Raw genomic sequence first — 22,350 nt, forward strand, 5'->3', positions numbered from 1 at the left:
TTCACTTTTGCCAATGTTTGCAATATATATTTTTGGGCATCATGGTTAGGTGTATAAATATTTGTAATTGCTATTTCTTCTTGGTGGATTGCCCCTTTTATTAATCTATAGTGTCCTTCTTTGTCTCTTATAATAGCTTTTGACTTAAGGTCTGTTTCGTCTATTTTGGTTATTTGTATGGAATATCTTTTTCCATCTTTTCACTTTCAACCTATTTGTGTCTTTGGGTCTAAGGTGAGTCTTGTGTAAACAACATTATAGTTGGATCATACTTTCTAATCCATTCCACCAATGTGTCTTTTAATTGGGAAGTTTAATCCATTAAACTTTGGTGTTGTTACTGTAAATGCAGTACTTACTTCAGTCATTTTGTCCTTTGGTTTTTAATGTCATACTTTTTCTTGCCTCTGTTTTCCTTTATTGCAACCTCCTTTTTGGTATAGTTGATCTCTCGTGATGTATCTGAGTAATCCCTTCCTTGTTTCTGTTTCTGTATATTTTTAAAAACTTTCTTTGTGGCTACCCCAGGGTTTATATTGCTCTATATCCAACTAATTTGAAAGGATACTATGTCAATGTGTTAAAACTGTTGGAATGCTGTATCTCCCAGAAAGGGACTGGTTTTTACAAAGGGGATTTATTGAGTTGTAAGTTTACAGTTCTGAGGTCATGAAAATGTCTGAATTAAGGCATCAAGATGGAGATACCTTCTCTGAGGAAAGACTGCTGGCATCCAGGGTTTCTCTGTCACATGGGAAGGCATATGATAACATTTGCTGGTCCTTCTCTCCTGGATTCTGGTTTCAAAATGGCTCTCTCACCTCCTGTGCATCCTTCTGGCTTTTCCTGGGGCATTTTTCTCGACTCTGAGCTCTCTTCAAAATGTCTCTGCCTTTTATCCTCTCATGAAGGACTGCAGCAACCAGATTAAGACACACCTTGAATGGGCTGGGTCATATCTCCATGGAAACAACCTGAGCAAAAGGTCCTACCCATAATAGGTCTAAACCCACAGAGATAAATTAAAAGAACATAGGCTTTTCTGGAGTACAAAAGACTCAAACCAGCATGGACACCAATTTGGCTTCAATAGCAGGTATGTTCTCTGCTCCCATATCCTTCTGTTTATTCACCTACCCTTTTTCTTTAAATGTGTGAGAGGAAAGGAAAAAAAAAGAAAGCAGCAGACCTTGATAATGGGTAATCATGAGAGAAAAACTGAAGATAAGCTTGAATGTGAAAAGGAAAACCAATTATTTTGTTTTTAATGACACAAATTTGTGGCATCAAGTTTAAAGCCCTTAAAACTTCCCAGAAGGTCCCCACCAGAACAAACAGCAACAAGCCCCACAGGAGAAGGAGGACAATATATCCAGAGTTAATACAATATATTAACTTCAATAAAGTCTGACTTCTTCAACAAAAATCTACTGAGCAAACATTTGCTAAGGATACTGTTCTGGGGACATTCCAGTGAATAAAACAGACAAAAACTCTACCTTTATAGAACTTGCCTTATAATTAATTTTTTTCACATATGCCTGCTGGCTTAATAAAGAGAAAGTTATTATTTGGTATTTATCAGTATTGTAACTACTTTGTTCCCCACACTTTTTTTTGCACATATTCAGCAAAATTGCTTCACTATGAAAGAAACAGATTTTTCATTTACCAGGTGGGAACGCAATCATCACTTTAGATGATACTTCACTGCAGAATAGCAATCTGAGCTACAAAAATTAATTTCCAAATTATCTTTGGTAGATAACTATAAACTTTATAAAATCATGGAAATTTATTAAAAACTAAGACTTAGCAGCTGAATAAATTCTCAAGTTAGTCAAAGACTTAAATTAAAAAATGAAATCAGATGGTACAACAAGAAATACTTTTTCTTTCCTCTAATTATACTCATAAAATCTCTTGGGTGCATGAGTGGTTCAGTGGTAGAATGCTCGCCTTCCATGTGGTAGATGTGGGTTCAATTCCCAGACCATGCACCCAAAAAAGCAAACAAACAAGCAAAAAACTCTATCATAAAGTTAAAGCTGAAACCTTAGACTAGGCCCTTTGGTACTGGGAAACAAAACTCTTCACACAAAATAAAAATTTACCAAATGGTTTTCCTCTTACCCCAAGTTTTAAAGTTGCTCGTTTGAAATAATTAAGCCTCAGGATATAGCTTAACTGCAAAGAGCACGCTTTTCCTATATACTAAGTTTGGCTCCCAAATAAAGCAAAGAGTACTGCAGGAATATAATAAGAACCAAGAAAACCTTTCACATCCAATACACCAAACCAGTTTTAAAGCAGCATCCAACTTTCATCACATGCAAAAAAGTCCTGGTGGCTATAGGAATATTAGATAAAAGAAATTCCTGAAGTATTTTCAAAAATTTGAAAATTTTTAGTAACAGCTCATTACTATAGCAAAGTTGATATTCATAACTTTTTACTTGACATTTTGAGAACACACATAGTTTTGATAATCAAATGGTACTTAAAATACTGTTTAATGTTTAGAATTTAAGAAATTCTGATATCTGTATCTATAGATTTTTTTTTCCTTCCTTACTTTAATTTTAAATTGGTTTATGAAACATACAAACAGGCTTTACGATGATTATTTAGATATTTCTTTTAAATATGCCTATGGATAAACTAACCAAGATATCCATTTTAAGTGGATAAGATTTTCATACGTTAATTGTAAAAATATTTGTATCTTCACATTTTCCTGAAATCAGGAAAATGTTCAGTAGCATAGGTCATTACTATGGCAATGCAGATAATTTAAAAAACTTTCTACTTGATATTTTGAGCACACTGACAGTCTTGACAGCTGATCAAATGGTATCTTAGTATCCAATATTTAGAATTTAAGAACTCTGCTATCTGACTCTGTAATTTTTTCCTTGTTTCTTAAATTTTAAATTTATTTAAAAAAGAAAATAATAAAATACATATATATATATATATGTATATATATATATATATAGCTGATAATTTTCCAGATTTAAGGAAATCCTCAAATTGGAAGGGCCTATCCTGTTTCAAGCAGGTTGAAGGGAAAACCTGAACAAATCTGTATTGAAATTTTACAACCTCAAGTATAAAGATAAAATCCTAAAAAGAGTAAAAATCAAAATAGATATTAAAATACATATATGGGGCGGGCCGCGGTGGCTCAGCGGGCAAAGTGCTTGCCTGCTATGCCGGAGGACCTCGGTTCGATTCCCGGCCCCAGCCCATGTAACAAAAACAAAGAAACAAAATACAATAAAGCAAGAAAATGTTTAAAAATGTTTCCCTTTCTTCCTTCCTTCCTTCCTTCTATCCTTCCTTCCTTCTCTCTGTCTTTCCTTTAAAAAAAAAAAAAAAAAAAAAAAAAAAAAAAATACATATATGTATGTCTATAATAAATACCTATAGCTAAGATAATGTTAGTTATAAAATCAAGAAGAGAAATAGTAACTTTACAGTGGGAAAAACCCAGAGCCACCTTAACAACTGATCAAAGGTGACCTAACAACTTATGTGCCCATTAAAAATACAGTATCACCTTTATTATTATTATTTTTTTTTTGCTGCGCAGGCTCCAGAAATCAAACCTGGGTCTCAAGTATACAGTATCACTTTTGTGGTTTTCCTACCAAAAAATAAAAACATTTAAAAAAAAGCTTAACTTCAATCTAACAGGAAACTGAGACAAATTCAGGTTGAAGAAAATCCTACAAGTAATTGGCTCATATTTCTCAAAAATGTTATTGACATGATAAACAAAGAAAATACAAGGAAAACTACAGATTAATGGCAATCAGAAACTTGACAACTGTAATGCATGATCTAGGATTTTTCTTTAGCTTTAAAGGATATCATTGGAACAGTTTGCAAAAATCTGAATGACTGACTCTATTTCTGAAAAAACAATTTAAAAAAAAGTGAGTGAAAGATTATAAATACAATGACATTGGGTACGCTATCGTTGTGAATGTGCTCAAATGGATCATATTCAAAATAAAATGTTTTGCTTCTGAATAGTAGTTTAAGCTTAAGAGAGAAAAAGTTATCAGTGATGAACATATTTACATTTTCAATGTTTTACATTCTATAAAGACTTTAATTAGGTTTCACAGTAACTATGCTGGTTAACTACCCCCAGAAAAACCATATCCTTTTAATCCAATCTTGTGGGAACAGACCCACTGTTTTTTCCATGGAGATATGACCCTGCCGATTCAAGGTGGGCCTTAATCCCTTTACTAAAGTCCTGTAGGAGAGAGACATTTTGGAGAAAAGCAGACACAGGGAGACAGAAAACACCCCAGGAGATGCTGAACTAAGAAATAAAGTGCCCCTGCAGAAGCCAGAAGAACCCATAGGACTGAGCCATTTTTAAACTAACCCAGGAGAGAAGGACTAGCAGATATCACCACATACCTTTCCAAGTGACAGAGAAACCCAGACACAATCGGCTTTCTTCAGTACAGGCATACTTTTGTCGATGCCATAATTTGGACATTTCCATGGCCTTGGAATAGTAATTTGTAACTTAATATATCCCCTTTGCAAAAGCTAATCCATTTCTGGTATACTGCATTCTGGTAGCTTTAGCAAACTGAAACAGTCAGTCACTAAGCAGTTTTGAAATCTGGGCGTCATTATCCTTATGACTTCATACTTTTAAATGGAGTCACCTTACTATAAAACATGACAAATTATAGAATCCATTAAGAATTATTTTATTCAAATTATGTTTTCCAAAAGAGAGGGTTCTGTGCTAGTCGTCTTTGAAAGTTTTCATACCTAGAAAAGAAAAATACATATTTTATGTTTACAAGAAAACTGAAATAATATCTTTCATAGTCTGTGAATGACATTTTAGAAAAAAACAAGTAATTTTATCTGTCATTTCTAAACTGCTCAGATTAGAAAGCTACAAAGACAATCTGGAAATTTAATAATTTTCATAAAAAGGCAGCAAGCATACTGATTTAACTATGTGAGCGGTTTTGATTGGATTGTATGGGAAAACACAAACCATCATAAGTTGTATTGTTTATCTTTTGCAAGTTTGGGAACAAGAAAGAATTTAAGAAAAAAAATAGGACCTAACCCCTATTTCCTCATTTCACAGATTAACAGATTGGGAGTGATTTACTCACGGTCATGCAGTTAGATGGTGACAATGCTCAAACCTAGTACATTCATCCACAGGGCACAGTGGATAAACTACCCTAATATCCTGCATATATTTACTTTAGGTCAAGTCTTTCTAAACTTAAGAACAAATTTTTTTTTTACTGAAATGTGGTAATTCTACTTAAAAATACACAAAAAATTGTCAATCCTTAATAGTGATCCCTAAAACACAGGAAATTATATTTTCTTGCTTTATAAATTAAAATGGCTACTATATAATGGAATATTTATGGCAGAACCATACCTGAATGGAAATCTATAGTGCATAATTACTGGAATGCAAATATTAATGTATACTAATGCCTACCATAAATATGTTTAAACGTGAAAGGAAAAATACATTCAGAGGCAAAATATATACATAGTAAATAAAAGCCCAAATATTAAAGATACAAAATGCCCCATACCATTTTAGAACCACATTTGCTGGAATGAACATTTCAGATGGACTTGGTGTCATCTGGGCCTGAGAGACAGCAAATGATGAAGCAAAATTGTAGAAGTTGTCCAGCATCTTTTGTGTGAACTGAAAGTTAATAATTGATAAATAAATGAATTATACTAAATAATATTTGTTAATTAAAAATGTTTTGTGTTACATTAAAAATGTACATAAAATGTATTAACTATATTTAAGGACTATAATTCTAAGATAATCTAAATGCTAGGTTAAGACTGGTGATAAAGTGATGCTGTGGCATAAATATAAATATATATATTTTTTTAAATCATAATAACCAAGAACTTTTAGTACTTTTTTTGTATCTCAAAGAATTTCTGTGATTGTCTAATAATTTAAGCTTCCAAAATTCATCATTTTGAAGGGAAAAAAGGGAAAAGAACTCTTCCCTCAAAGTATCTTCTTTATCTCGAATAAATCTACTATGCTTCACCCTCAAATACCACTAACCCAAAACATACTATTTTCTCATATAAAATGACAACCATCTCTAGGAAATCCTTCTCTTGCCAGAAAGATAAAAGCTTAACTATTAAAAAAAAAAGGCACAAAGAAAAAGCATGATGATGAAACGAACAAATTTCTAGAGACACACAAACAAACTACACTGACTCAGGAAGAAATAGAAGATCTCAATAAATGAATCACAAATAAAGAAATTCGATCAGTCATCAAAAATCTTCCTACAAAGAAAAGCCCAGGGCCAAGTGGCTTCATAATCCTGCTCAAATTGTTACGAAAATTGGGGAAAAAGGAACTCTACCTAACTCATTTTATGAAGCTAATATCATTTAATATCAAAACTGGGTAAAGACGCCATACATAAGAAAGGAAAACTACAGGCCAATCTCCTAAATGAACATAGATGCAAAAATTCTCAATAAAATATTAGCAAATCAAACCCAACAACACATTAAAAGAATTATACACAGGGCAGTGCTACAGTGGCTCAGTGGCAGATTTCTCGTCTGCCATGCTGGAGACCCGGGTTCGTTTCCCAGTGCCTGCCCATGCAAAAAAAAAAGAAAAAAAAAATTATACACCATAACCAAGTAGGGTTTATACCACGAATGCTAGGATGGTTCAACACAAGAAAATCAATTACTGTAATATAGCACATTAACAAACTGAAAGTGAAAAGTCACACGATCATCTCGACTGATGGTGAAAAAGCATTCGACAAAATTCAGCATTCTTTTCTGATAAAAACACTTTAAAAAATAGGGATCAAAGGTAACTACCTCAATATTATAAAGGGAATAGATGAAAAATCTATAGCCAGTATCGTACTCAATGGAGAGAGACTGAAAGCCTTCTTCCTAAGATTAGATACAAGAACAGGGATGCCCACTGTCACCACTATTACTTAATACTGTGCTAGAAGTTCTAACTACAGCAATCAGGCAGGACAAAGAAATAAAAGGCATCCAAATAGGAAAGGAAGAAGTAAAATTCTCATTAGTTGCAGATGATATGATCCTCTGAAATCTACTGTAAAGTTACTTGAGTTAATAAATTCAGCAAGTTTGCTGGATATAAAATTAATGTACAAAAATCACTAACATTCCTATACACAAGCAATAACCGAGTTGAGGAGTCAGTTAAGGAAAAAATTGCATTCAAAATAGCAACTAAAAGTATCAACTATTTAGGAATGAACTTAACTAGGGATGTAAAGGACTTGTACACAGAAAACTCCATAATACTAACAAAAGAAATCAAAGGAGATCTAAATAGGTGGAAAGGCATTCCCTGCTCATGTATAAAAAGGCTAAATATAGTCAAGATGTCAATTCTCCCCAAATTGATCTACAGATTCAACACAGTACCACTCCAAATTACAACAACCTATTTCAAAATTTGGAAAAGCTAACTACCAAATTCATCTGGAAGGGAAAGAGACCCTCAATAGCTAAAAGCATACTAAAACAGAAAAACCAAGTGGGACGATTAACACTCCCTGACTTTAAAACCTATATAAAGACACAGTGGTCAAAATAGTATGGTGTAGCCAAGATGGTGCCTTAATGAGGTGTGGGATTTAGTTCGTCCTCCAGAGCAGCTAGTAAATACCAGGAACAGTATAGAACTACTGCTGGGGCCACGTCAGTGACCGGACACAGAACGTACACCAGTCTGGAACAGGTGAACTGGTTGCGAACCACCCCCCCCAGAACTGTGAGTTGCCCAAGCTGCAGTGGATGATGCTCCTCCCCCACAGGCTGCTTCCCAGAAGGGAAAGGAAAGAGACTTTACTAGAAGCACGGACTGAGCACATCAAAACTCCAATTCTGGAATTAATTAACAAATTCTGACTACTAAAAATAGGCCCCCAGCTCAGCTGAACTTGGAGGTCACTGATTTTTGCCCCAGTACAGTGGGGCACATGGGACCTGGAGATACATGCAGAAACATACCAACTTAAGCTTCTGATTGGCAAACGTGAGGAATGGGGTTCTGCTCTGAAAAGGATTTTTCTTTTCTCTTTTGTAGCTGTGTTTCTACGGCTTGACTATTCTTTGGATATAGCTGCAAGGCTTCTCAGGCTCCACTGCCCCAGGCATAGGCAGAACTGAGCTTGTTTGAGAGCTGTCTGGAGCCTGTGCCTTCCCCAGGAGAGGGGTGGGGCACAGCACAGGTGGAATTCCTCCCTCAAGGAATTTGGCCCCAGGATCTCAAAAAGTGAAGCAAATAAAGCCAGCCTACAACCTGTCCTCTGTCTCCACCAGGCCCCCAAGGGGGAGAGTCGGCTGAAGTTAAAGGTGCCACATTTCCTTTTGCTGGTGGGATCTGCAGGTAGAAAAGCACCACATACTGGGCAGGACAGGAAAAACACACCCTCAGGGAAAACTGACGCAGGTGACTCTTTCCTCCTGACCAGTTTGATCTGGTAAAATCTGACTGGGGTCTATAATACCTAAGTAGACCCTCCAAAGGGGTAGAGGGAAAAGAACCATACAGACAGGGTAAGAAACAAAAAACAAAAACTGAAAAATTCTGATCTATTAAACATTACTTAAGCTAGAGGACTAGAATAAGTAAACTGAATGTGAAAGAACAGACAGACAACAAAGTCATCCTGTAAGAAAATCCTAGGGAAAAAAAAAGTGAAAACAATCTCCAGAATAAACTAATTAAGGTAATTCAATGCCTAGAATGCCAACAAAAAATAACGAATCACATCAGTAAAACTGAAGAAATGGCCCAGTCAAAGGAACAAATCAACAATTCACATGAGATGCCGGAGTTGAAACAATTAATTCAGAATGTTCTAACAGACATGAAAAACCTCATCAAAAATCAAATCAATGAATCGAGGGAGTATATAAAGAAGGCAAGGTATGAACACAAAGAAGAAATTGAAAGTCTGAAAAAACAAATCACGGAACTTATGAGAATGAAAGGCACAGAAGAGATGAAAAAAACAATGGAAACCTACAATGTCAGATTTCAAGAGGCAGAAGATAGAATTAGTGAACTGGAGGATGGGACATCTGAAATCCAACAAGTAAAAGAAAATACAGGGAAAAGAATGGAAAAACATGAGCAGGGACTCAGGGAATTGAATGACAACATGAAGCACACGAATATAAGTGTTGTGGGGGTCCCAGAAGGAGAAAAGAAGGGAAAAGGAGGAGAAAAACTAATGGAGGAAATTATTACTGAAAATTTCCCAATTCTTCCCAAGACTTAACATTACAGATCGAAGAAGTGCGGAGTACCCCAAATAGAATAAATCCAAATAGATATACTCCAAGACACTTACCAATCAGCATGTCAGATGTGAAAGAGAAAGAGAGAATCTTGAAAGCAACAAGAGAAAAACAACCCAACACATACAAGGGAAGCCCAACAAGACTATGCGTAGATTTCTTAGCAGAAACCATGGAGGTGAGAAGACACTGGGATGATACATATAAGTTACTAAAAGAGAAAAACTGCGAACCTGTATCTAGCAAAACTGTGATTCAAAAATGAGGGGGAAATTAAAACATTTGTAGGCAAAAATTCACTGAGAGAATCTGTGACCAAGAGACCGGGCTCTGCAAGAAATACTAAAGGGAGCACTAGAGAGTACAGAAATGAAGATTATCAGTAAAGGTAAAAAGAGGAAAATTAGATATGACATATAAAATCCAAAAGGCAAAATGGAAGAAGAAAGTACTACCAGTACAGTAATAACACTAAATGCTAATGCATTAAACTCTCCAATCAAAATACATACATTAGCAGAATGGATTAAAAAACGGGACCCATCTATATACTGTCTACAGGAAATGCATCTTAGACCCAAGGATAAACATACGTTGAAAGTGAAAGGTAAGGAAAAATATATTCCAGGCAGATAACAATCAGAAAAGAGCAGAAGTAGCTATACTAATATTCAACAAATTAGACTTCAAATATGAAACAGTTAAAAGAGACAAAGAAGGACCAACTATGTATTAACAAAACGAACAATTCAACAAGAAGACACAACAATCATAAATATTTTTGGCGCTGAGTCAGAATGCTCCAAAATACATTGGACAAACACTGAAAACACTGGAAAGAGAAACAGACACATCTACCATAAGAGTCGGAGACTTCAATTCCCCACTCTCATCAATGGACAGAACATCTAGACAGAAGATCAATAAAGAAATAGAGAATTTGAATAATACAATAAATGAGCTAGACTTAACAGACATATATAGAACATTACACCCCACAATGGCAGGATATACCTTTCTCTCAAGTGCTCATGGATCATTCTCAAGGATAGACCGTATGCGGGGTCACAAAGCAAGTCTCAATAAATTTTAAAAGATTGAAATCATACAAAACACCTTCCAGATCATAAAGGAATGAAGTTGGAAATCAATAATAGGCAGAGTGCCAGAAAATCCACAAATATATGGAGGCTAAACAACACACTCTTAACCAGTGTGTCAAGGAAGAAATTACAAAAGCAATCAGTAAATATCTCGAGGCAAATAAAAATGAAAGTAAAGCATGTCAAAACTGATGGGATGCAGCAAAGGCAATGCTAAGAGGGAAATTTATTGCCCTAAATGCCTATATCAAAAAAGAAGAAAGAGAAAAAAAAATAATAACTGTCCACTCAGAAGAACAAGAGAAAGAACAACAAAGCAAGCAAGAGGAAATAAATAATGAAGATTAGATCAGAAATAAATGAAAATGAAAACAATAGAGAAAATCAACAAAACCAGAAGTTGGTTCTATGAGAAAATCAAAAACACTGATGGACCTTTATGAGGTTGACAGAAAGAAGAAGAGGGGATTCAAATAAATAAAATCAGAAATGGAAGAGGAGACATAAACACCGACCCCACAGAAATAACGGAAGTAATGAGAGGATACTATGAACAACTTTATGCTAATAAACTCGACAATGTAGATGAAATGGACAACTTCCTAGAAAAGCATCAACAACCAACATTGACTTGAGAAGAAATAGACGACCCCAACAAACTAGTCACAAGAAACTGAATAAGCCATTAATAAGCTCCCCAAAGAAAAGTCCAGGACCAGATGGATTCCCATGTGAATTCTACGAAACATTCAAGAAAGAATTAGTACCAATTCTGCTTAAACGCTTCAAAAAAATTGAAGAGGGAAGGCTAACTAGCTCATTCTACAAAGCCAACATCATACCAAAGCCAGACAAAGATATTACAAGAAAAGAAAATTACAGACCAATCTTTCTAATGAATATAGATGCAAAAATCCTCAACAAAATTATTGCAAATTGAATCCAGCAGCACACTAAAAGAATTATATACCAGAACCAAGTAGGATTCATCCCAGGTATGCAAGAATGGTCCAATACAAGAAAATCAATTAATGTAATACACCATATCAACAAATCAAAGAGAAAAAACACATGATCATCTCGATTGATGCAGAGAAGGCATATGTCAAAATTCGACATGCTTTCTTGTTGAAAACAGAGGATAGCAAAAGAAGGGAACTTCCTCAGTATAATAAAGGGAATAGATGAAAAACCCACAGCTAGCATCATGTTCAATGTGGGAAAACTGAAAACTTTCCCCCTAAGATCAGGAACAAGACAAGGATGTCCACTATCATCATAGTTATTCAACATTGTGTTGGAAGTTCTAGCCAGAGCAATTAGACAAGAAAAAGAAATACAAGGCATCAAAATTGGAAAGGAAGAAAACTTCCTCCCTGTTTACAGATGATATGACACTAAATGTCGAAAACCCTGAAAAATCCACAGCAAAACTACTAGAGCTAAGAAATGAATACAGCAAAGTGGCAGGTTACAAGATCAACACTCAAAAATCTGTAGCGTTTCTATACACTAGAAATAAACAATATGAGGGGGAATCAAGAAAAAAATTCTATTTAAAATTACAATCAAAAGAATAAAATATTTAGGAGTAATTTAACTAAAGATACAAAAGACCTATGCAAAAAAAAAAAAAAACAAGAAATTGTTAAAAGAAATCACAAAATACCTAAATAAATGGTAGGGCATACTGTGTCCATGGATTGAAGACTAAATATAGTTAAGATGTCAATTCTACCTAAACTGATTTACAGATTTAATGTACTACCAATTAAAATCCCCAAAACTTACTTTTGAAAAATAGAAAACAAAAATAACCAAATTTATCTGGAGGGGCAGGGTGCCCTGAATAGCTAAAAATATCCTAAGAAAAATGAAGGTGGAGGCCTCACACTACCTGACTTTAAGGTGTGTTATGAAGCTACAGTGGTCAAAACAGCATGGTACTGGCATAAAGATACATATACTGATCAATGAAATCGAATATAGTATTCAGATACAGACCCTCTCATCCATGGACAACTGATCTTTGATAAGGCAGGCAAGCCAACTCACCTGGGACAGAACAGTCTCTTCAATAAACGGTGCCTAGAGATCTGGATATCCACATGCAAAAGAATGAAAGAGGATCCATATCTCACACCCCATACAAAAATTAACTCAAAATGAATCAAAGACTTAAACATTAGATACAAGATGATAATTATTAGAAAATGCAGGGAAATATCTTACCAATCTTACAATAAGAGGCAGTCTCCCAGACCTAACACCTAAAACACGGTCACTTAAGAAAGAATACATAAATGGGAACTCCTCAAAATTAAACACTTTTGTGCATCAAAGATCTTCATCAAGAAAGTGAAAAGACAGCCTACACAATGCGAGACAATATTTGGAAACTGTTAATATTTGACAATATTTGGATATATCAGATAAAGATCTAGTATCCGGAATATACAGATTGTTCAACTCAACAACAAAAAGACAGACAACCCAATTACAAAATGGGCCATAAACTTGAACAGACACTTCTTAGAAGAGGAAATACAAATGGCCAAAAGGCACATGAAAAGGCGCTCAACTTCCCTGGCTATTACAGAAATGCAAATTAAAACCACAATGAGATACCATCTCAAACCCAACAGAATGGCCATTATCAATAAAACAGAAAACAACAAGTGCTGGAGAAGATGTGGACGAAGAGGCACACTTATCCACTGTTGGTGGGAATGTCAAATGGTAAAAACACTGTGAAAGGTAGTATGGTGGTTCCTCAGGAAGCTAAGTATAGTATTGCCTTATGATCCGGCAATACCATTGTTAGGTACCTATTCAGAGGACATGAGGACAAGAACACAAACGGACATTTGCACACCAATGTTTATAGCAGCATTATTTACAATTGCCAAGAGATGGAAACAGCCAAAATGTCCATTAAGATACAAGTAGCTAATAAGCAAGCTGTGGTATATACATATGGTAGAATATTATGCAGCTGTAAAACAGAATAAAGTCATTAAGCATGTAATAATATGGATGGATCTTAAGGACATTGCTTAGTGAGATTAGCCAGAAACAAAAGGACAAATACTGTATGGTCTCACTGATATGAACTGACATTAGTGAATGAACTTGGAGAATTTCAGGTGGTAATAGAGACCATCAGGAGATAGAAATAGGGTAAATACTGGGTAATTGGAGCTGAAGGGAAGCAGACTGTGCAACAGGAATGACTATAAAAAAGCAGAAATCGATAGCACAATATGCCCTAACTGTAAAAGAATAATGTTAGAACACTGAATGAAGCTGAATGTCAGAATGATAGAGGGAGGAGGCCTGGGGGCACAAATGAAATCAGAAGGAAAGATGGACAATAAAGACTGAGATGGTATAATCTAGGAATGCCAAGAGTGTATAATGATAGTGACTAAATGTGCAAATTTAAAAATGTTTCTGCATGAGGAAGAACAAAGAAATGTCAATAATGCAGGGTGTTGAAAAGAGATGGCAATTAATATTTTAAAACTTTAATGTATGTGTGAGACAAGCAAAAAATTTTTATTTGATACAAATTTATATTTTGACTAGTGCATTTCCTAATATAACTTATGTGGACATCTTAATCGAACACCATAGTACTTCGGACCTTGCGTAGGGCATGAGATTTTGTAGGTCTGTCCAGAGTGATGCCCAGATAAATCCCAAAGTGATTTAAATAGTGAATAGGGAAGTATTTGCAGAGTCCCCTAGGGTGAATGGTGAGAAAGGGGGAAAATTCAACTTCCCCAAGTGGAGAATTCTTGATATTATCACAGGCAGTGGGGACAGCCAAAGCAATAGGCAGAGCCTCCAATCTTGGGGTTTGTTCATATGAAACTTAATCCCACAAAGGATAGGCTAAGCCTACTTAAAACTAGGCCTAAGAGTCGCCCCCAAGAGATCCTTTTCTGTTGCTCGGATGTGGCCTCTCTCTCACAGTCAACACAGAAAGCAAACTCACTGCCCTACCCCTCTCTACGTGGGACATAACTCCCAGGGATGTGGACCTTCCTGGCAATGTAGAACAGAAATCCTAGAATGAGCTGGAACTCAGAATCAAGAGACTGAGAAAATCTTCTCGACCAAAAGGGGGAAGAGCAAAATGAGTCAAAATAAAGTGTCAGTGGCTGTCGCAGTGTGACTGTGTGGTTTTGAGACCCTTGTGTCTGGTGCTCCTTTTGTCTACCTTATTGACGGACAAGTACAATATATACAAAGAAATCATACAATTCAACAACAAAAGAACAAACAACCCAATTATAAAATGGGCTAAAGATATTAATAGGCATTTTTCTGAAGAGCAAATACTGATGGCTCAAAAGCATATAAAGATATGCTTGCTCATTTGCACTGGCTATAAGGGAAATGCAGATCAAGACTACAATGAAATACCACTGCACAACTATAAGAATGGCTGCTATAAAACAAACAGGAAACTATCAGTGTTGGAGAGGAGGTGGAGAAACTGGGACACTTATGCACTGCTGGTGGGAATGTGCAATGGTGCAGCCACTATGGAAGACTGTTTGGTGGTTCCTTAGGAAGCCAAATCCCGAGTTGCCCTATAACCCACTAAAGCACTACTTGGTATATACCCAGAAGAGCTGAAAGCAACAACACGAACAGACATTTGCACACCAATGTTCATAGCAGCATTATTCACAATTGCCAAAAGATGGAAACAAATGAAATGCCCATCAACAGACGACTGAACAACAAAATCTGGTACATACATACGATGGAATAATATGCAGCAGTAAGACAAAATGATGTTCTGAAGCACACAACAAGATGGATGAGCCTTGAGGACATAATGCTGAGTGAAATCAGCCAGCCACAAATGGATAGATACTGTATGATTCCACGTTTATGACCAGCATAAAAGTATAATCAGGGGCTTAAAATACAGAATATAGGGGACTTAGAGATATATAGAAGCTAGAGATGGGTGAATCGTTAGCTAATGAGGTTCAACTCCAATGTAAGGGAATAGATAGGAGCTAAGGTGATTCTCTAGTGGGCCTGGAAGTAATATTACCATATCGAAGATGAACAAGACTGAAAGGGGTTGTAGAGACCTATGTGTCCCACTGGCTCACACTAGAAATATGAATGAGTTCTCGTAAGAATTACTTCAAAGATATGATTCTTGTATAAAGAGTGTTTAAGTCCAGGGTACAGGGAGAAAACTACTATTGCATGTTATGAGTTAGGTTCAAAAGGAAACCATCAGCACTACCACAGCAACAGCAGAGGTAAATAATGGGGTGAGGGTCAAGAGTTAAGAGGACGTTTAGATTTCCTATTTAGCGAGGGTATGTTTATTGGTTTTCTGTCTCTTGGGAACAATGAAATTATCTAAAATTAAGAATGGTGATGAACTGTGGACTTTGGGCCTTCTACATGATGCCCAATGGATGCAGGTGGCTGAAGGATGCACTGACAGAGCAGAAGACTACTGAACAATGATATATACTTATGAACAAAGGTGGCACTGCTACAAAAACGAACAATGTCGTGAGGCATGCAACAATATGAATGAACATATGGGACATTTGGTGAGACAACATGAGCCAGAAACAAAAAAATAACAATGGTATGGTCACCTTTAGAAAGTGCTTATAAGAAAACAGAGGCCTAGATCATAACCTGTGAGAGCAGACACATTAAGTCCGGAGTGGTGATTATTATTTCTGGATTGTAAGAGGCTGTTTTATATATATAACCTGATATTTAGAGATAAGAACGAAGTTGAACAGGTTGGGGTTAAAGTAATTCAGAACATAGGGGAAAGGAAGACAGTATCTATATTTGAGAACCACACACACTCTTTGAGACCAATGGGGGAAAGATTTATTTGATCTGGAACTGAAATTTTCTGTACTGCATAATCTAATTCAACCTAACTGTATAGCTCATTTGAACAACTGAAACACCGGAAGCACAGAATAAGAAACAGGTCCTTTAATCCTGTATAGATTATTGTAATGCCTGGAAACATCCTAAAGTATATTAATCAGATAATCAAAAAGTATTGGCAAACTCCCTTGAGGGAGGGGAGAAAGAATATGGAACTATTAAACCTAACCATCAGGGAACCCCCTGATACTGTGACAAACTTTAGGGGTACCCAAATCAATAAGCCATGCCCTCATCATAAGGCCTACTCTTGTGAAGCTTATGTAGTAGCAGAGAAGCTTAAGCTATCTATAGGCATGCCTAAGAGTTACTTCTGGAGGACCTCTGTTGTTGCTCAGATGTGGCCTCAGTCTCTCTAAGCCCAATTCTGCAAGTGAAATCATTGCCCTCCCCACTACAAGGGATATGACACCCAGGAGTGAAAGTTTCCCTGGCGACGTGGGAGATGACTCCCAGGAATGAATCCAGACCTGGCACCGAGGGATCAACAATTCCATCCTGAGCAAAAGGGGAAAAAGAAGCATAATTGATAAAGTATCAGTGGCAGAGAGAGTCCAAATAGAGGTGAGAGGCTACTCTGGAGGTTGCTCTTACTCAAGCTTCAGGTAGACCTTGCTACCTATCATAACCTGCCAACCCCCAACCAGGATCATTCCAGTCAATCCTAAAGAATGCCTAGGGCAATTTATAAGATTCCACAAGGGTTCCAGGCACTAGAGTAACTTGTCAGAAACCTACAATCTCCAGATGGGTCCCTGGTCCTGAAACCTAGCCCAACCTTTCCAGAACATCAGATGGTTCCATCTCCCTACCCCATATTAGTGACAGACCTTTCCAATATCAAAAATTTCGAATTCCATAGCCCAAACAACCCTGATGAGAGGGATGGAAAGATCAAAGGTGACGGTGGAATTACACAAAGAAGACAGGACTTAATACATGAATATGAATGCTGAATCATTAAAATGATACCTCCTTTAGTCTCCAGTATTTTAGAGTCACTAGAAGTAAAACCTAAAATTGTGAAATTGTAACCCATGTCAAAGTCTGAAATATGTTCTACAACTAATTGTGGTGCTGTGCTTTGAAATTTATAGTTTTATATATATATTATTTTTCACAAGAAAGGAAGGAAAAGTCGATTGTGATGATACAAAATATTTAAGTCCTGTAGTCTTCTATATTCTGGAGCAGGCAGAAGGAAAAATATGAGAGAATCATATGGTAGCTCATGTCAAACTCTGGGATCTGTCCTGTAACCTCTTGTTGAAGAGTGCTGTGAAAACTATTGCTTTTTTATTTCCTTGCTACGTATATATATTATATGATATAATAAAAAAGGTTTAAAAAAATGAGGGGCTGCAAGCGTATTTAAGTGGTAGAATTCTGGCCTGCCATGCGGGAGACCTGGGTTCAATTCCTGGTCCATGCACTTCCCAACAGACAAACAAACAAGGAAAACAAAGAAACAAATATGAAAAAAAATACAAAAAACAAACAAACAAAAATTCAACAAATAGTGCTACAATTACAGACAGTATACTCACCTGGAAAAATAATGAAATGTGACACCACCATACAGCATAAAAAAAAAAGAAAAAAATTTAAAAATGAGGGAAGATTAAAATGTTTTCAGACAAGCAATCACTGAGAGGATTTGTGACCAAGAGATCGGTTTTGCAAGAAATACTAAAGGGAGCACTACAGGCAGATAGGAAAAGGCAGGAGAGAGCAAGTTGTCAGGTGAAGAGAGCAAAAATGAAGAATATCATAAAGGCAAAAGGAGAAAAAAAGAATTAGATACGACACATAAAATCCAAAAGACAAAATGGTTGAAGAAAGTACTGCTTTTAAGTAATAACACTAAAGGTTAATGGATTAAAATTCCCAATCGAAAGACTTAGACTGGCAGAATGGATTAAAAACAGGACTCATCTATATGCTGTCTACAGGAGACTAATTTTGGACATAAGGACAAAAATAGGTTGAAAGTGAAAGGTGGGGAAAAGATATTTCATGCAAACAACAATCAGTTTGTTTTACTCCTAGGGGAGTAGCTATACTAACATCCAACAAATTAGACTTCAAATGTAAAACAATGTTTTATAAAAGAGACAAAGAGGGACACTATGTAATAATATAAGGAACAATTCAACAAGAAGACATAACAATCATAAATATTTATGCACCGAGCCAGAGTGCTCCAAAGTACCTGAGGCTAACACTGACAACAATGAAGGGAGAAATAGACACCTTAACCATAATAGTGGGAGACTTCAATTTCCCACTCACATCAATGTACAGAACATCAAGATAGAGGTTAAGTAAAGAAACAGAGAATCTGAATAATACAATAAAAGAACTAGACTTAACAGACATTTACAGAACATTACACCACATAACAGCAGGATATACCTTTTAACTCAAGTGCTCATGGATCATTCTCAAGGATAGACCATAGGCTAGGTCACGAAACAAGTCTCAGTAAATGTACAAGTACTGAAATCATACGAAACAGTTTCTTAGATCGTAGTGGAATGAAGTTGGAAATCAGTACAGGCAGAGAGCCAGAAAATTCACAAATTATGGTGGTTAAAAAACATAGTCTTAACCAGTAGGTCAAGGAATAAATTACAGGAGAAATCAGTAATATCACGAGGCAAACGAAAATGACATCACGACATATCAAAAAATAGGGGATGCAGCAAAGGCAATACTAAGAAGGAAATTTACTGCCTTAAATGCCTATATTTAAAAAGAAGAAAGAGCAAAAATCAAGGAATTAACTGTTCAGTTGGAAGAACCAGAAAAAGAACAGCAAAGTAACCCCAAAGCAAGCAAAAGGAAAGAAATAAAGACAATTAGAGGGCAAGCACACAGACAGACATTTGCACACCAATGTTTCTAGCAGTATTATTTACAATTGCCAAGAGATGCAAACAGCCCAAATTTCCATCAACGGAGGAGTGGTTAAACAAGCTGTGTTATACACATACAATGGAATATTATGCAGCTGTAAGACAGAATAAAGTCATGAAGCATGGAACAATGTGGATGAACCTTGAGGACATTATGCTGAGTGAAATCAAGCAGAAACAAAAGGGCAAATACTGTAGGGTCTCACTAATATGAATTAACATTAATGAGAAAACTTGGAGAACTGAAGTTAAGAACATAGGTTATCAAGAGATAAAAATATAGGATATAGATTTGACAATTGGTACAGAAGGAATACAGATTTTGTAACAAGACTAAAAATTCAGTAATGGATAGCATGATACTACCTGATTGTAGCACAACAATATAAGTACTAAATGAAGGTGAATGTGAGCATGATAGAGGGAGAAGGGCTGTAGGCACGTATGAAACCAAAAGGAAAGATAGACAATAAAGACTGACATGGTATAATTTAGGAATGCCTAGAGTGGACAATGATGGTGATTAAATGTTCAAATAAAAAAACATTCTGAATGACGGACAACAATAAACTGCAGGCTGTTGAAAATAGATGGTATACAGGAAAAAGAACAATCAATGCATGCTAGGGTCTATAGTCAACAGTAACGTTGTAATATGCTTCCATTCAATGTAACAAAGGCATTATGCCAAAATTAAATGTCAAAGGAGGGGAGGCATGGGGAAGGGGTATGAATTCTTTGTGGAAGAAAAGGAAATATCTTCAGATAGACTATGCTGGCAAAGGCATTTCTATACACTTAGGTTGGATTGTATGATATGTGAATAAAACTGTTTAAAAAATGAACAGATGGAAACAAGTGCTAGAGAAAATGCAGAGAAAGAGATGTACTATTCACTGTCAGCAGAGAAAATCAGAGAGGCAGCCCCTTGGAGGGCAGGGTGGTGGTTCCACTGGAGGCTAGGCGTGGGGATGCGACATGATCCTGAAACCTCGTTGATCAGCATATACCTGGAGGAACTCAGTGTGGAGACACGAATGAACATTGGCACACTGGTGTCTATGGCAGCAGTGTTCACTATAAATAATGGATGGAGGCGGCTAAGGATACAATGACTGAGAAACGGAAGGGGAAATTATGGTATGTACATAAGACTACTGACCAGCTACAAGAAGGGACTAAGTTGTCAGTCATGCAATTAGGTAAGTGAATCTTAAGGACTGTTTGTTGAATGAAATGTCAGAAGCAAAAAGACAAATATTATCATGCCTTCCTCACATGGACTAACTATAATATAAAAATTCAGGGCAGTTTTTAACCCAGAGAGCATGGGTTAACAGGTGGGAATCTATTGTAAAGGGTCCTGGATTGTAATCTCTTACAGCAGTCACATACATTCATGAGTTGTAACTGTTATTTCTAAATTCTGAGATACTGAGCTGTCTGTTTATAAGCCGCTCATTCCCAGAAATTTCAGGTATTTATGTGATACCCAAGACTCCGAATTCGAGCTCTGAAGCTATGAAAGTCAGCAGTAACCCATACAGGAACTGTTTAAAAAGTTGAAAAAGGGAACTGACTTCAAGTGGGGATATGAATGAAGTTGGTCTGGATAGGACTAAGGTGGATCCTACAGGGCAAAGGAGGATGTTATCTATATTTTAAAATTTCAACTTCTTTGTGAAAACAAAAGGAAAGATGTTTATTTGGTGCAAAATTTATATTTTGGGTACTGCATTTCCTAATATAACTTTTATGGTCAGTTTAGTTGAACACCATAAGTAAATGGAATCTTCAATAGGGAGTGAGACTTCGTTGGTTTAGTATGATGCTTATTCCAATATATTCCAGAGTAATTTGGGCAGTAAATAAAGAAGTATTCGCAAGGTCCCCTTGGGGCACAAGGGAGAAAGGAAAAAATATTTGTCTTCCCCATTTGGGGAATTTCTGATATTCTCACAAGAAGTGGAGACAACCAGATCAATAGGCCTGAGCCCTTGATCTTGGGGTTCACCCCTATGAAGTTTATTCCTGAAAAGATAGGCTAAGCTTACTTAAAATTAGGACTAGGAATCACCCCCCAGAGAACCTCTTTTGTTGCTCAAATGTGGCCTCTCTCTCTCTAAGCTGACATGGAAAGTGAATTCTCTGCCCTCTCCCACTATATGGGACATGACTACCAGGAGTGTAAATCTCCTTGCAAACATGGGACAGAAATTCCGGGATGAGCCTGGACCCAGGATCAAGGGACTGAGAAAAACTTCCTGACTAAAAGGGAGAAAAGAAAAATGAGACAAAATAAAGTATCAGTGGCTGAGAGATTTCAAACAGAGTCAAGAGATTATCCTGGAGGTTACTCTTATGTATTATATACATATCCCCTTTTCAGTTTAAGGTGTATTAGAGAGGCTAGAGGGACGTGTCTGAAGCTGCAGAGCTGTCTCCAGTAGCCATGTTTCTTTTAAGATGATTGTATAAAGCTACAGCTTCCACAATGTGACTGTGTGATTGTGAAAACCTTGTGGCTGATGTTCCTTTTATCTACAGTATGGACAGATGAGTAAAAAATATGGATTAAAAATAAATAAATAGGTGGGGAAAAATGTTAAAATAAATTGGGTAGAGGGAAATGCTAGTGTTCTATGAGAGGGAGAGGCAGGGGGTATGATATGCACTAGTTTCTTCTTTTTTCTTTTTTATTTCTGTTTCTGGAATAATGCAAATGTTCTGAAAAATGATCATGGTGATGAATATACAACTATGTGATGATATTGTGAGCCAATGATTGTACACTATGTATGGAATGTTTGTATGTTAATAATGTTTGTTATGTTAAGATTTGTCAATAAAATACTTAAAAAAAAAAGAAAAAATATGGTGATGGTATGAGGTTTAGGTCACATATAGGTTAAAGTCTAAACTACTGCACATGATAGGCCAATTTTGATTAGATCCAGCTTAGGTTATCAAGGTAACTTTTGAACTAGGGGGGTTAG

At 36.3% G+C, this 22,350-nt stretch overlaps 1 protein-coding gene across 2 annotated transcripts in view; it reads right to left on the reverse strand.

Moving 5' to 3' along the window:
- Positions 1-4,726: 4,726 nt before the first annotated feature.
- The window catches only part of HIKESHI (heat shock protein nuclear import factor hikeshi), an 86,541-nt gene continuing 68,917 nt past the window's right edge, over positions 4,727-22,350 (reverse strand). For both annotated transcript variants that reach the window (XM_077113337.1, XM_077113338.1), the window contains exons 4-5: positions 5,610-5,728; positions 4,727-4,806 (exon numbers count right to left, since the gene is read on the reverse strand). In XM_077113337.1, the coding sequence (XP_076969452.1) occupies positions 4,752-4,806; positions 5,610-5,728 (174 nt within the window). In that variant the 3' untranslated portion in view covers positions 4,727-4,751. The remainder of the gene's footprint in view (positions 4,807-5,609; positions 5,729-22,350) is intronic.

Source organism: Tamandua tetradactyla, chromosome 8 (assembly GCF_023851605.1).
Source record: "Tamandua tetradactyla isolate mTamTet1 chromosome 8, mTamTet1.pri, whole genome shotgun sequence".
NCBI classification, from domain to species: Eukaryota; Metazoa; Chordata; class Mammalia; order Pilosa; family Myrmecophagidae; genus Tamandua; species Tamandua tetradactyla.